Source organism: Clytia hemisphaerica, unplaced genomic scaffold (assembly GCF_902728285.1).
Source record: "Clytia hemisphaerica strain Z4C2 unplaced genomic scaffold, Clytia hemisphaerica genome assembly, whole genome shotgun sequence".
NCBI lineage: Eukaryota > Metazoa > Cnidaria > Hydrozoa > Leptothecata > Clytiidae > Clytia > Clytia hemisphaerica.
In genome coordinates this window covers 244,034-261,135 of record NW_027104496.1, presented here as the reverse complement: position 1 = coordinate 261,135, position 17,102 = coordinate 244,034, and the positions used below count along the sequence as shown (strand labels likewise).

Below are 17,102 nucleotides of genomic sequence, written 5' to 3'. Positions count from 1 at the left end.
ATTTCACAGTATCTCCAAAGTTTTACAATTGGCTCTTCACCTGGAAATTGAGTATGATAAATATATATGTAGCGTATAAAAAATATGATTTTCATTAAAAATACTGAGACCGGTTGTAACTAGAGACTAGAAGGCTAAAGGTTGGTAAAGCCAAGTACGTTCGATCAAATACCGTTGTAGAGTAAGATGAGCTTGGCAAAAGTAGACTAAGTGAACGTAGTGCTAGTGGCTTGTGCAAGACCGGTGTAAAACCAAAGTTTGAATTTAGATTTAGCTATAAAATACTACAAAATTGATACAACTATTGATAACAACTAATAGAACTAATTCCTCCATGTACAATAAAATAAAGTACGACCAGACCAGGACGCTAGGTAGGCTGTTAGATCTAGGAAATTAGTAGAGTAAATACGATTGACGAGGGATGTAAGAGTGACACAAGAGTATGACTTGGAATTGCAGAATGTCCAGGAGGATTTTTAAAATATCATTAGAATAACTCAAAACTAATTAAAATCAAATAATTAAACAAATAGGGGATAGTTGCTCTAAAGAATAATGACCGGAGTGTAACTACTGCTACTGGCTATGGAATAGGGATAAGTTAATCAATACGATGGAAAATGACTAAGAGATACAAGGCGTTAAAGGATTTGGAGTTAGATGTGGCAACGTCCCAGTTAAAAACGATAAGCAATATAAAAAAAATACTAAATAATGAAATATTTATCAAAAGTGAGAAAGTATGTTGTTATATAGTTGACGATCGTAAAGAATAGCAGAGTTGGTTATCACAAGGTTAAAACTCTCGCAAGTCTATTATTATAAAGTTATCAAAAGGATAGTTATTGTTAAATTGGAATCAAGTCATGAGCAGAGTAAAATCCTAAGGAAATAGCTGGACTTTGAGATTCAAGACATGAAAATACTTTAAATTCATACAAGGCTCCTAGCGAGACCTTGATCCAAAAAATGCCTTTTAGTTTCTCTACAAAATATGTTATAATCTAATTCATCCCGACATTTTTGGGGAAGTCCATTGAATATACGCGAAGAGTCGTATTCAAAACTACCCATAATAATATTCGGACAAACGTTTTCTTTTTTCTTCAGGTGATAGTGGGCCACCCTTTAAAGGGCGGAGGGCGTGGTATTCATGTGTTAAATTTCTTGAAGACGTTCGCCCACAATATTTCACCCACCATTTGCGAGATGTGGGAAACGGTTATCCCTAAATTGACAGCCTATCTGGAAGGTAATTATTTTATTGACCTTGAAACGTTCAAATACCTTATAGATTTCGACCGGTACTCCTTCCTCGATCATCAGACCAGCACTTGTGGGATGTGAAAGTTTTTTTTCATCCCTGTCCATGAACAGAAACCAAACATCTTTATGGGATCCCCCCCTAAGACTAAGCCAAACGGGGATGTCAGAAAATTTTATGTGAATTGGAGGAAGAAAGTGTCAAAATAAAATAAAAGGTTTAAAATAGAATATCAATGCATCCATATATTCGTATGCTGCCTACAGGGAACGATTACTTGATTGTTATAGTAAAAAAGAAGCAGCAAATTAATTGATCCTAACAATTCTGAAAGCGGAGGGGCGGGGTCGCGGTAAAAAGAATAGGTGAGGGAGAACACCAAAAGTTTTGGGCCCTAGATGGACAACATGGTCTTTGCAAATAGCGAGTTTATGTATTTGCACTTTTGAGGACGGTAGAGTGACTGAAGCGATTTGGAATAACCCGCAGTTCTGACCCACAAAATCGAGGACGGTAAAAGTGCTGATTAACCGTCGTCCTCAGCTGGTCAGGATCTAGACAAATTAGAACCTTACCGTCTCCGTCGCTGAAAAACACACATACATAAACTCGGTATTGTAAGACTGGACCTTTTATTTAACCGGGCTCCTCCATTTCCTTCTTTTTCGTCAGTGTCAATTTTTACGATTTCACTTTTCTAGAGAATGCTATGGACGATGAAAGTTGGAATCAGAAATCATGGGAAGATTTGATATTAAAGGTATTCGAATTTATCGACACTAATAATAAAGTTATCAGCTGTAAGTTGTAAAGCAAGTAACATGGGAATAAAATCAAGTGAACTTTTTCGAGTAATCACATGTTTTGAATGCACTGTTATAATTTTGCAACCCGTGTATTGAGTAATCGGCTACCCTATTTCATCTTTATAGCTGCTCTGCCACCCAAATCTCCTGAGTGAATATAGTTGGACAGAAATTCTTTTTTCTTCACATACGACTGACTACCCGTCCACTCTATCTTATCTATACAATATGACTGCCATCCGTTTTAGACAGAGAATGTGGTCCTACTCAGTTGCTGTAGGTTGCAGTCGCTCTGATGTCAGAGAAACTTGCAGATCATAGTATGACGAAAAATACCATATCTGTTTGTTTATCTCGTCGGTAAAATGTGACGATTCTCTTGGCAAGTTTTTTGCCAACGAAATTTTTCACTAACTAATTTTCTCTACCGATAAAGGGACACTTTTATGAAGGACTTCAGGCTGCATGTACAACACGAAAAGGTAGGCAAACTCTCTTCATCTCTTATTTTCTTCTTTCAGCTTCTTGCGAAAACGTTGAGTGAAGTGAACGATGAAGAATGGTTCCTTCTGATTGGTCGAGAGATCGGACAACAATTACCATTGTACTTCAATTGTCCGGCTGAAAAGGTAAATTCGTTTGTCTGGTACATCAAGACCCATTTTTTTTGCATGGCTATCTGTTGGAAATTTTGACCTCTGCTTCTTTGAAATTTTGCTCTCTGATACTTTGGATTTTGCGGTGCGCATATAATTTCACTCCTTTTTAAACATCAGAAGACCTTCTCCATACTTTTCCAAGAACAAATCCTTTTGAATTTCGATTTTATACAATCTAAAGCTATATTTACTTCTCTAGAATTTTCTCTACAAATGCTAAGTTTCCAAGAACAAATTAACTTATGTCACATAGTGTTGTATACTCAATAAAGTTTATTAAATTAGTTAAAGCAAATTCTCAATAAAGCTATATTCACTTTTCTAGAATTTTCTCTACAAATGTCTTGGTGTGATCTTGCGAAAAATTGGGACAACAGACTTCATTCGAGAACATTTGAACCTGATATTCTCAACCGTTGATCATAACAACCAAGTTGAACGCGAAGGTTCGTTTCCCTTCAGTTTTATACCTTATCGGCCAAAACTTAGTCGGCCCTAAGTGACTAAATTTTGACTTGGTGACTATAATTAGGGCCGACTAAAAATTAAAAGTTTATAATTTTAAGCTTTTCTTATTTTCCAGTATTTTAAGCTTTCTCCTATTTTCCATCTGTTTGTAAATTTAGAAGTGGCCCAAATTTTTAGTTGGTCTTAATTTATTAGTTGGCCCTTAGTGACTAAATTTTGACGAGGTGACTAAAATTGAGGCCGATTAATAATTAAGGCCGACTAAGTTTTGACCCATAAGATACCTGATTACGCAACCTAATATTTGCATTACAGTCAACTTTCTCTAATTCGAACCTCCATTATTCGACTCTTTCTTTCTCTTTCAAACTTATACATCGGTCGCATCACCAACAAATCCTGAAATGTATTCCAATAATATTTCAAATCTTTCTCTAAATCGAAGAAAGCTCTTGGTACCTTGAAGATCGAATTAGAGAGGGGCAACTAATAATTTTCCCCGGAGCTCGAGGTTCAATCTAATTGACTTTTAAGACACAACCTTTTAAATGGTTTGAGATTTTTGTCCAATAAGAAACCTTCTGTGGTCCTGATCAAAGCCCTCAAATATTTCTCCTTAATTATTTTCCAAAATCGAGTAAAAATGGGTTTGTATAGTAGAAGTTTGAATAAGCGAGAGTTTAACTGTATTTTCGATTTTCTTTTTTAAATGACAGGTTGTGCGGTTGGGATTGGGTTTTGTGCGGCGTCGCATTTAGATCAATGTTTGATGAAGTTGGAAGAGGTTACCAAAACACAGATGATTCGAAAAGCTACCGGGTTTATGGGGCTGATGAAGGTTTGTTCGCTACACACAACGTTTTTTCGACGTTTATCTAACGTTCATAACGTCCTTTTAACGTTAGATGAACGTTAAAACAAGGTTGTTTGCCAACTGGCTACTGATCTTATACTTTTATTCTAAGTCATTAAAAACCCATACATTAAATTTTTTTTCCTGTCAAAGGCTTCGGCTTTTTTAGAGTTGGAATGTATTAAAGGTTTTGTTTTTAAATAAGAATGATATTGTTTGCTTACTCATCAATTTCAAATCACAAGCTTTTTCACTTTGAGTTGACATGGATGTGGAGCAAGATTAGTCAGAAAGAGATAATATAACAATAGGCCGACACTGTCCTGATATGAAATATGTGTCTGATATAAAACGAGAACACTTATATAAAAATAAAACCTTTAACGTACACCCAGAGTATAAACAAAATGTGTTACTTTTCCGATCCATTTCATCTTTTTTAGATTTTTGTTAAATTTTTTCTGTGGTGGAGTATACAGCTTTTTGTGATGAGAAAGTTGTCGAAAAAAGATGGCTAATTTAGACGAGAACCTTTCATATTCTGAGCCTTGGATATTTAATTTCCTCCGGGATTCTACTACCCAAACGCAGAACTTATTTCTACTAGGAGACGCCTTAAATTTTCATTTTTAAAAGTCAGTTCTATAAACTTGGATCCAGGGCCCTAATAAAGGAAGAGAATAAGATTTCAGGGTCGGTGAAGCGAGGAAAATTTCCAAAACTTCTGAAAAATGTGAATCTAGAATTTAACGAAAGTAATATTATTACAATTATCATAAATGGTTTACTACATAGCATTTCACTTGAGAATGAACTGGAGTACATGAAAGTCCGCCATCATATCCCACATAACACACTTGTTTTTACTGCTCTTCAAAATGACAGGACAAATTCATTTCTCCACGACTGTCCAAGCCCCGCATCACTGGAGCGTAATAATTTGCATATTCCTTTTCCCAACATTGTGCGTACGTTTTGCCAAGCTGTCCGCCGTAATATCCATACACCCATGAGCATATCTCGGACGCCTGTTTCTTGCAGCCTTCTGTAATCTCTGCTGTCGTTTTATGCGAAATACAAATCACAAATAACACGGCCAACACGGAGATTACCTCACCAAAAATCGGGATTTTTCATCCCGTTTCTTAGTGAGTTCCACTTTGATGATTTTCGAAAAAAAGAAGTCTTTCAAGTGTTTTGATGCAAATTCGATTTTTTTGATACTGCAGGAGCTTTAAACGTTTAAAGTGACGTCAAAAAATCGAATGTTTAGAGCCCGAAAACCTGGGCTCAAAACATTCGAAAAAGACGCCGTGACGTCTAGTATAGGCTAGGTCAACACGGAGAGTCGTCTTGTTGACGTCATCTTTTTACGCAAAAGTAACTCTCAACACAAGAGGACCTTTTCCCTGCAACGTTCTGAGATGGTCTGAAACTCTCTTGCCCTTTTTATTGTCCTTAGTAAGAAAGGGAGAGGCGTAACTAATACAATGACCAATATAAGACACCATTTTTTTTGGAAGCTTTGCATACACAGGCTGCAAAAATAAAGGCTGAAGACAAATCCAGTTTTTACTCGAAATTTTTATGTGCTTGTTACATGACATTTATTTCTGATTGGTTCGAATTTATTGACACTATTAAAGTGATCAGCTCTGTAAGTTGTAAAGCAAGTAACATGGGAATAAAATCACGTGAACTTTTTCGAGTAATCACATGTTTTGACTACATTGATATAATTTTGCAACCCGTCTATTCATGATTAAGAAGATGCGATCTTTTATAAAAATGCCTTGATTTTCTCTCAATAGTTTTGAATTTTAAATAACAAAGTTAAGCATGAAGCTATATTCGCTATACTGTATCTATGATGTGAGTTTTTCGCGTGCTATTTACGAAGTTACGTGCTAAAAAAGGTGCGAAATTTATGATGTGAAAATTGCGTAGAAACTAACATCATAGATTTCAATTTGGAAGTAGGAAATTTTTTTTGCTGGGGGTTTGGGTTGTAGATCATTTAGGTCGTAAATCGAAGCTCACGTCGTCAAAAAATTTTCGCTGTGAGGCTGGTGCATTGAGTTTAAAGCCCGAAGTGCTAGAGTAGAATCTCTAACCTTTCCCAGGCAAGAAAAAGTGTAGCCATTTATTTCCCATCCAGAACGCGCCTAGAACGCACCACAATCATGATGACGGGATTGTATCTAGCGGTTCCTTTGTTTTTGAGGGCTTGCATTTTTTGAAATATAGCGATAGATTTTAGTTTCAATCCGGCGTTTGAGTAAAAACCACGCGCGTAGGCGTTCTCTGGATGGAAAATTAGTAGTTTCATTTCCGATCCAGGAGTCTCGAGTCTAACCCTTCGGGCTTGGAATCCAATGAGCTGGTTGTCAATTCAGCTTCATCTTTGGCTGCTTCCGTGTGTACCAAAATCAGAGGGTGTGAAATCGAGTTTTTAAAAATACTTTGATTTATTGATGAACCGCAAAGGGGAGGACTAGCTAATTACACATAATGTGTAAATATTTTTGGGAGCTTTTTTGATTTGAAATCAATGTTCAATTTTCAGCATCTGGACTTTCTCTCGTAGGCTAGTATTTTTTTTCCCCGATGTGTTGCAAAATATCATTTTGAATTTCATACAACAAGTGATACGAAAATTTCGCTGGACAAACAAATTCAGCCTCGACAACTCTGATTTTTAAAAGTTTTTAAAGACATTACGAGTTCAAAGCAGTCGCGTCCCTTATGCTGAAAATGCAGAATCAGCAGAATATATTTTTTTTAATTTGTGTTTACGCAATGCGTGAAAGGACAAAGGATGTTAAAGGTTCTTTTGCTCGAAAATTCGGTGTACATGTTTTTCTTAGAACAAACTATATAAGAACATAAGGCTTTGATGGCCAAAATGTAAAGAACAAGTTAAGAACATTGTAAGGCTTTTTGGACCTTTAAACACCTATTTTCTCAGGAAAATGGACAAAAATACTCAAAAAATAGCCAAATAAGAACATGTTAAGAACATTTTTAGGCTCAAAAGTCAAAAAGCTAAGAACATCCCAAGGCTTCAAAATTTTGGATGTTCTTATAAAAAAACGTGTAAGTAAATTATAGAAGTCACGTTAAAAGATGTCTTTTAAATGAATGATATGTTTATGTGTTTGTTATCTTCCTTGACTCTAACTGAAGAACTTAAAGCCAGCCTAAATTCTTAATGGTTTTATATATTTTTACATAAGTGTTCCCGTTTCATATCAGGCACATATTTCATATCAGGACAGTGTCTTCCCATTATATTATCCTGATATAAGCAAAAAATGTTTTTCTTTTCCTCTTTCTAACCAATCTTGCTCCATCCGTGTCAATCCAATGTGAAAAAGCTTGTGAATTAAAACTGATGAGTACTTTTATTTAAAAAACAAAACTTTTAACTGCACCTACGGACTTTAGAAATTTTATTTGAAGACTAATGTCTTTGTGTTCGAAAAGTTAACTTTTGTTTCGCTTGTCGAGCTTCTTGAACTCTTAATCTACCTAACCATTCATTTTTGCGCCGGCCCTCATTAAGCTCCGGCCCCTAAGGCTCAGCTTTTCCATTTTTAGCGCGGCCCTAATTCATTTCCGATCCCTTAAGCCGGCCCTTATTACCCAAGCGACGAAAAAATTACACCAATAAGGGCCGGTGTAAAAATGAGATATTTGACAGACTTGATTGCGCTTATAAGTAACCCGGTATAAGATGACTTCTTTTTTTGGCTTTGTTTGAGCAGCCAGCAAATCTAAACCAAAAGTCCCTTTTTGGAGAAAAAGCAAACAAGCATAGAACCATGACGAAAAGGCCATTTTTGTTCAGATTTCGGAGGCATTTTCATGTTTTTATTATATTTTCATAAGCTTTGGTGGGATTTTTAGAATAAATTTCTTTGTTTCGGTGATTTTACATAATTTCTAATGACCAAAGGTTTTATGATATATTAAAATTAGTTAAGTGACGAAAGCGAAAGTAAAGAAAGTCCAAAATGGCGGCATAGTCTAGTCTACTTTACTGGACTCGCCCCCAACAAAATATACAGGAAGCAAATTTATTCAGTCAAAAGTAGACCTTATACCCAACAAAGTCTTAGTTAACCTCAATGTAACTTTTATTAGAAACAGGATGTTGGGTATACAGTTCTAAATTTGGTCGAGTAGTTTTCAAGATTTAGAAATTCATTTTTCAGGCAGTGCAAGAATCGTGATAAAGCTGTATTGAATTAAATTAAATCAAATTAATTGAATTTAAAATTTACAATTTCTACGGCAGTAGAATTGGTATCTGAAATACATTTACAAAACAAAATAAGGCGAGGCCAATTTAATTTGTTGTTTTACGGGCCAAGCTACCCAAAAAAGAAGGTCGGTCGGTCGGCGAAAAAATAAAATTCAAATCTCACCTATAAAATCTCCTAAAAAATAGCAAAAACTACTACATTTTGACAAAAATGCGAAATACAAATTAGAAAGACACAAAAAGCTCGAATTCATTAATAAAATGAAAAATTTAACATAAAGTTCTCAAAACCTTGGAAAAACTACCAAAATTTTAAAAATTTGGCAGTCTGTAAAGCATTACAAATAAAAATGTATTACCAAAATGATTTTTATTTTTATTTCGATCTTTGGAATTTCAGGGTCGGTCCGGGCCCGTAAAACAACTAATCAAATTGGTCTCGCCGAAGATAGATTAAAGATTTGGAAGGTTTTTTTTCACTAATTTGAAAGGATTTTTAAAAGTGCGTTCACATCATCACAAATAACACACGACATAAGGTACCATGACAGTAATCTGATTGCAATTATCACCGTCACAATATTCCGTCACTTCTTCTCGATGTTCGATGTGACAATCGGCCGGCATATCGCTTCCAAATCGTGTCCTCTTCAAACAACATCTGAGTTGCTCTTTTGTGGAACACCCACTAGGGCATCTTTTAGTAAAGATGTTATCTCTCTTTGAATGGCGTGTTGCGTCATCCACAATCCTTCTCGAATTGACCATCAAAAGTATTATGGCCCAGAAGATTGTGATCCTAAAAACATTCGCTAAATTCATCTTTTTGAACCACTTTGTCTCATTCTTCTCGCCTCTTATGTACTAAATATTTTGGATTGCGGTGACCATTTGATAAAGCAGTCGATATTAAGTGAAGCTTCCAATCGCCCTACTTAATTTTAAACAAACCCTTTTTTAATTTAAAGTATTTAAAAAAAATTTTTCTCGTTCAAATCTAATCGACACCTTGGAAACACTCGGATATTATTTTCATGATTGGTCGCTAATATCATTGAAAGTGTTGAAAATTGAAATAATTTCTGAATATGTAATAGTTACCGGACAGTTGTCAAAACCTAAGAACAAATTAAGAACAATCCCGAGCCTTACTTTTCAGAAATTACACAGAAAATATTGATTTTGACAGATTTCTAAGTCATTTTAAGATTTTAAGTAACGAAACTAAGCGTATTAAGAACATCGTATGAGCATCTAAGCCTGAAAATTTCAATTTCAAAAAAAAACTTAAGAACAGCCCAGCGTGAGCCAAAATTTGCTAGTTCTTAAAAAAAAAGTTGAACTCTGAGGTTTTGAACCCCCCCCCATTTATTATAATTTTAACGACACCCTTTTGAAATACATGTTTCTGAAGATATTGCCCATTTAAATACCGTTGACACCTTACGTTCGATTGAAAGTTAATTTCAAAGCTAATCCTCAAATTGTCTGAGAAAATAGAAATAAGTTCTAAATTATGAAGATTTCTATTCAAACCTATTTTAGTTTCTTAGATAATTGAAGAAAAAGACTCTTTCTTCTTGGTGAAACTAATATAGGTCATATTTGACCTTTTCCATTGGGCCCCAACAATCCTGAAAATCAAAAGGAGATTATTTTCTGATGAATAAACTCACGTTCAGAACCGCAAAAACTTCCCTGTCCGCTGTAAGACTTTAGTCCGTACCTCAAGTTGCATGCTCCATACAGAGTCGATATACCCTTCTCTATTGAGAAAGAATTTCCTTACTCCTTTGCTTTTGAGCCTCAGTGTTTTATAAAAAAGTGTAACATGTTTTTCTGGCGTCTTTTCATCTCAGGACAAAACGGAAGCGGATGTGGAAAGAATCAAATGCACCGTCATGCTTTGTTATGGTTATGTCGTATTTTACGGTCCGCCTGGGTATGGTTCATATTTCCTTTACATGCTAGATAGGCTGCTCACAGATAGATTCTCCATGAAAGTGTGTCAAGTTTTATGGTAGTCCGCCTTGTTTTTCGGTTTTTGAACATTCGAATCTCAAAACATTCGAACCCCGCTGTTGACCACCAGAATAATAATAATAATAATAATAATAGATAATAATTGACGTCAAAAAAGAGTGAAGACGCATTTTCTTTGCTCTCGATCAGACAAAAATGATTCCACCTGGAAATGATCAAATCCAGCTGGATCAACCTAGAATTGCACAAGAACAATCACGAAACATTGAAAAGCTTTCGATTCTGTACCCCACGATTGGCTGAGGAGATCACTAGAAATACACAAATTCCCACACAAACTTATAAACTTCTTTTCAACTACAATGACAAAATGGAAAACAACTCTAAATATCACAACGCAAAACAGCACTATATCTTCAGAGCCTATTAATATCCACAACGGCATCTTTCAAGGAGATTGTCCATCTGGGCTGAATTTCGTCATAAGCCTTCTACCGCTCTCTTGGCTTATCAAAAGAACATCCATCGGCTACTCAATTGGCCCGAGAAACAATCGCACAACTATCAGCCACCTGCTTTTCATGGATGACCTGAAATTGTACGCCAACAATGACGAACATCTCCAAGACCTCCTCGAAATCGTGTCAATGTTCAGCAACGACATCCACATGCAATTGGACTTGACAAATGCAACATCATGTCAGTTCGAAAAGGAAAGTTGACCCGGGGAAACGATATTATTCTCCAAAGTGAAGAAACCATCAAAGCACTTGATCTACGCGACCAATACAAATACCTCGGAATGCTACAATCTAATGAGATCGACAAGAAGCAAATGCGCCGCAAGTTTCGAGCTGAATCTTTACCCGAGTAAAGAAATTTTAAAATCCTCGTTAAACAGCAAAAACACCATCCAGCGATCAACACCTTCGCAGTACCATCAATCTCATATGGATTCCAAGTTCTAGATTGGTCCGTGACCGAGCTTGAAGATATTGACCGTCAAACAAGAAACGTCCTTCGACAACATCACATGCTCCACCTAAAAAGCGACGTCGCCCGAGTGTACATTCCACGTAGAAATGGAGGAAGAGGTTTACTCAACATCACAGACCTCTACAAAAACCAAATCATTCAATACAGTAAATACCTTAAAAACTCCACCGAACATCTCATGATATTAGTATCAACGTCACAAACCGACAGAGGAGCAAAATCCCTCCACCAAAAAGCTGAGAAGTACCTAGCAGAACTCAACATTGACGAAAACCAAGCAAACGAACTTACAAAACCACAATTGAAATTGCGAGTCAAAACCAAACGCTCCAAACAAAAACTCGAAATCCTCAAAGAAAAACCCATGCACGGCCAATTCTTCATCACGCTAGACCAACCCCACATCGACAAAAACGCTTCATTGTCATGGCTAAGATCCTCCACATTGAAAAGAACTACCGAATCAACCATCTGCGCAATCCAAGAAAATGCAATAACCACCAAATACACCCAAAAACATATCTTCAAAACCACCAATGACGACACCTGTAGAGCCTGTAAGACCAAACCCGAAACCATCCACCATATCATCTCAGGATGCCCAGTCCTTGCACCAACCAAATATACCCAACGCCATGACAATGTGTGCCGATACATACACCTCCTCCTTGCAGAAAAACACGCCATGATCCAACCTAACTCTTCCAAATGGTACCAATATGACCCTGAACCGCTACTCGAAAATGACGATGTAAAGATCCTATGGAACTTTCCTGTCCAAACGGACAGAAGAATCGCGCACAACAAACCCGATATCATCGTCATCAACAAACGAACACGAGAGGTACAGATCATAGACATTGCCGTGCCACTCGATTGTAACATCGCACGGAAACGAAACGAGAAAGTGACAAAATATGTTGATTTGTCTATTGAAATAAAACAACTGTGGGGCATGACAAAAGTAAAAACGATACCCATCGTTATTGGGGCAATGGGATCAATCCATGAAAAATTTGAAAAACTGATTAATGATAAAATGGACTTGAAAGTCAAGTCAATGAAATGCAAAAGATAGTTCTCTTGGGAACATCACATATTTCTAGATATTTTTTCTCGGCCGACTTTTAGTTACACGACTATTAGCTTTTTACAAGCCCTAAACTTTAGCTTCTTTACTTAAAATCAAACTACTTTATATAGACACAATCTAATTCTAAGTTTTTTCAACTACGTATATCTTTAAGTCCTCTATACCAGAAATCCTTGACGAGACATCTTTGAAAGCGGAAAAATTTTTCAAACACGCAGATGAACAAACATTTTCTTTGCACAAATTTGAAAAATTTATCGGTGAGTAAAGGAATATCTCTTAACACTTAAGTAAGATAAACCTATATCACTACCTCTAGGGCTTAAGCGGTCTCAATACCATGTTTATAAAATATTTTTAACATTTTATTTAATTACGATTTTCGACGACTTTATTTTGATTTTCATGGATTGATAATTTCAGACACTCAGATTCTCACATCCTAAATCTAACCTGAACGATGATAATACATTAAAAATTTCTCTTGTTATACCTAAGTTTTATCGAATCAAACCGGATTCTATTTGCTAAGTCTCACCTAAATTACTTTGGTTTTCTATGAGACGCCTTGGAAAGCGACAAATTTTTCAGAAATGCAAAATGAAAGTTTTGCAAGACTTTGAAAAATTTCTCGGTAAGTAAAGGTGTATCTCTCTTATTAAGATATTTACAAAATTGTTTACTAAGATATTCCATCGAGACTTAATATTAAATTTTTCTTATTTTTTAGTTCTTGTTCTAATATTATAATAGAAAAAGTGTACCTAATCTATCTTCGATAGAAGGAAAACTTTTATAAATAGTGCATTATCGAAACATTATCAAAATATATCTCAAATAATAATAATAATAATAATAATAATAATTGACGTCAAAAAAGAGTGAAGACGCATTTTCTTTGCTCTCGATCAGACAAAAATGATTCCACCTGGAAATGATCAAATCCAGCTGGATCAACCTAGAATTGCACAAGAACAATCACGAAACATTGAAGAACAACCAGGAGAAGTCTTAGAACGCGACATGCATCGGTCTTCCGACACCACAGCAGGAACACCAGTGCAAAACAACAACATTCAGCGACGAACAAAATGGACGAAAGAAATGAACTTACATATCGTTCGAAGCTATTTCATCGCGATCAAGACAACTCCAAACACATTCAGAAAGACCCTCCATAATTTATGGAAGGAAAGGTATGGAGATAATTTCACCGAGCAACGCATTTGCGACCAAAAAAGAATTATCTTCGTCAAAGCGACAAACGCACAAAACCAAAGACTTCGAGGCAACTGGCTGACACAAATAGAAATCAACACAGTCAGAGAGGAGATCGATACTGAACTAAACCAAGATCAGCAAGTTGACCAAGAAGAACCTCGACATCAAGAAGAACCCCTGCAACAAGAAAATCTTCCGGAAAACAATGATGCACACGACCAACATATCGGACAAGATCAAGACGAACAAAACGCCCAAAACGAGATCATACAGGCCGCAAATAACGTCCCGGAAGAAGGAAATGTCATCAGAGTTCAAGGAGACGATGGGGAAAACGTTCAAACAAGATTTGAAGAACATTTTATCATTTCAAAATTGACTCCTTTTGAAAAAAGGGAAAAATTTCGGAAACCATCGAAATTTGATTTGAAAAAACTTTCACGAAGCTGTGACATTGTTAACGAAATAATTGACGTCAATCGCCATCAATGCAACGACATCTCACAAATCAACGAAATGACGTATGCGTTTGCACTTACTGCGATAGAACACGCCAATCTGCGAAAACAATGTATCATAACCAACAAAGAAGCATCAAAAAGGAAACAAGCATGGGTCAAACGTCTTGATTCAAAAATCCTCGAAATCCGCAAGGAAATCAGCCAAGTCGAACAGATGAACGCAGACAACCCATCGACAAAAATGAAAAAAAACAACGACCGTCTCAGACGAAAACACAACATCAACAACGAACGAGATCGCGTAACCACCTGCGAACGTCTGAAACAAAAGCTTCTTGCAAAAAACAACCGACTTAAGCGCTACAAGTCACGAGCAAAACAGTACACAGAAAACAGAGACTTCGTCAACAGCCCTGATAAATTCTACAAGAGCTTGAGAGGTACCAGCATTCCAATCGACAAATCACCGTCAAAGCAAGAAATCGAAAACTTCTGGCGACCAATCCTAGGTACCGAAGCAAATTACAACGACCAAGCACCGTGGATCGCTGAATACGAAGAAACCATCAACATCCAACCTTACGAGTTCCAACCCATATCCAAAGATGAAATATCGGAGGCTATTAAAAACTTTGCCAACTGGAAAAGCCCCGGTGTTGACAGCTTGCAAAACTTCTGGTGGAACAAGTTTAACTCCATCTACGATCAGAAAACGATCGTGTACAACGCAATGGTCGATAATCCACAATCAATTCCTGAATGGTTCACCACGGGCAGAACAACACTCGTACCTAAGAAACCACAAACCGAGATCCCATCGAACTACAGACCCATCACTTGCTTGCCAATCACATACAAAATAATGACAAGTATAATTACAAAACGGATGAAGTCTCATCTCGACACCTTCAATCTACTCCCTGAAGAGCAAAAAGGTGGTATCTCAGGAAACCAAGGAACCGTAGACCAACTCCTGATTGACGACATGATACTTGGAAACGCAAAGAAATCAAAACGTAATCTGTCAACAGCATGGATCGATTACCGAAAAGCTTTCGATTCTGTACCCCACGATTGGCTGAGGAGATCACTAGAAATACACAAATTCCCACACAAACTTATAAACTTCTTTTCAACTACAATGACAAAATGGAAAACAACTCTAAATATCACAACGCAAAACAGCACTATATCTTCAGAGCCTATTAATATCCACAACGGCATCTTTCAAGGAGATTGTCCATCTGGGCTGAATTTCGTCATAAGCCTTCTACCGCTCTCTTGGCTTATCAAAAGAACATCCATCGGCTACTCAATTGGCCCGAGAAACAATCGCACAACTATCAGCCACCTGCTTTTCATGGATGACCTGAAATTGTACGCCAACAATGACGAACATCTCCAAGACCTCCTCGAAATCGTGTCAATGTTCAGCAACGACATCCACATGCAATTTGGACTTGACAAATGCAACATCATGTCAGTTCGAAAAGGAAAGTTGACCCGGGGAAACGATATTATTCTCCAAAGTGAAGAAACCATCAAAGCACTTGATCTACGCGACCAATACAAATACCTCGGAATGCTACAATCTAATGAGATCGACAAGAAGCAAATGCGCCGCAAGTTCCGAGCTGAATACTTTACCCGAGTAAAGAAAATTTTAAAATCCTCGTTAAACAGCAAAAACACCATCCAAGCGATCAACACCTTCGCAGTACCATCAATCTCATATGGATTCCAAGTTCTAGATTGGTCCGTGACCGAGCTTGAAGATATTGACCGTCAAACAAGAAACGTCCTTCGACAACATCACATGCTCCACCTAAAAAGCGACGTCGCCCGAGTGTACATTCCACGTAGAAATGGAGGAAGAGGTTTACTCAACATCACAGACCTCTACAAAAACCAAATCATTCAATACAGTAAATACCTTAAAAACTCCACCGAACATCTCATGATATTAGTATCAACGTCACAAACCGACAGAGGAGCAAAATCCCTCCACCAAAAAGCTGAGAAGTACCTAGCAGAACTCAACATTGACGAAAACCAAGCAAACGAACTTACAAAACCACAATTGAAATTGCGAGTCAAAACCAAACGCTCCAAACAAAAACTCGAAATCCTCAAAGAAAAACCCATGCACGGCCAATTCTTCATCACGCTAGACCAACCCCACATCGACAAAGACGCTTCATTGTCATGGCTAAGATCCTCCACATTGAAAAGAACTACCGAATCAACCATCTGCGCAATCCAAGAAAATGCAATAACCACCAAATACACCCAAAAACATATCTTCAAAACCACCAATGACGACACCTGTAGAGCCTGTAAGACCAAACCCGAAACCATCCACCATATCATCTCAGGATGCCCAGTCCTTGCACCAACCAAATATACCCAACGCCATGACAATGTGTGCCGATACATACACCTCCTCCTTGCAGAAAAACACGCCATGATCCAACCTAACTCTTCCAAATGGTACCAATATGACCCTGAACCGCTACTCGAAAATGACGATGTAAAGATCCTATGGAACTTTCCTGTCCAAACGGACAGAAGAGTCGCGCACAACAAACCCGATATCATCGTCATCAACAAACGAACACGAGAGGTACAGATCATAGACATTGCCGTGCCACTCGATTGTAACATCGCACGGAAACGAAACGAGAAAGTGACAAAATATGTTGATTTGTCTATTGAAATAAAACAACTGTGGGGCATGACAAAAGTAAAAACGATACCCATCGTTATTGGGGCAATGGGATCAATCCATGAAAAATTTGAAAAACTGATTAATGATAAAATGGACTTGAAAGTCAATGTCAATGAAATGCAAAAGATAGTTCTCTTGGGAACATCACATATTTCTAGATATTTTTTCTCGGCCGACTTTTAGTTACACGACTATTAGCTTTTTACAAGCCCTAAACTTTAGCTTCTTTACTTAAAATTAAACTACTTTATATAGACACAATCTAATTCTAAGTTTTTTCAACTACGTATATCTTTAAGT

The 17,102-nt window shown here is 37.0% G+C and overlaps 1 protein-coding gene across 1 annotated transcript in view; it reads left to right on the top strand.

Moving 5' to 3' along the window:
• LOC136821680 (maestro heat-like repeat-containing protein family member 1) overlaps positions 1-17,102 on the top strand; it is a 67,958-nt gene that overhangs the window by 20,094 nt on the left and 30,762 nt on the right. Inside the window, exons 16-21 of the mRNA XM_067077892.1 lie at positions 1,114-1,255; positions 1,969-2,027; positions 2,595-2,702; positions 3,058-3,178; positions 3,917-4,038; positions 10,180-10,262. Coding sequence (XP_066933993.1) covers positions 1,114-1,255; positions 1,969-2,027; positions 2,595-2,702; positions 3,058-3,178; positions 3,917-4,038; positions 10,180-10,262 — 635 coding nt within the window. The remainder of the gene's footprint in view (positions 1-1,113; positions 1,256-1,968; positions 2,028-2,594; positions 2,703-3,057; positions 3,179-3,916; positions 4,039-10,179; positions 10,263-17,102) is intronic.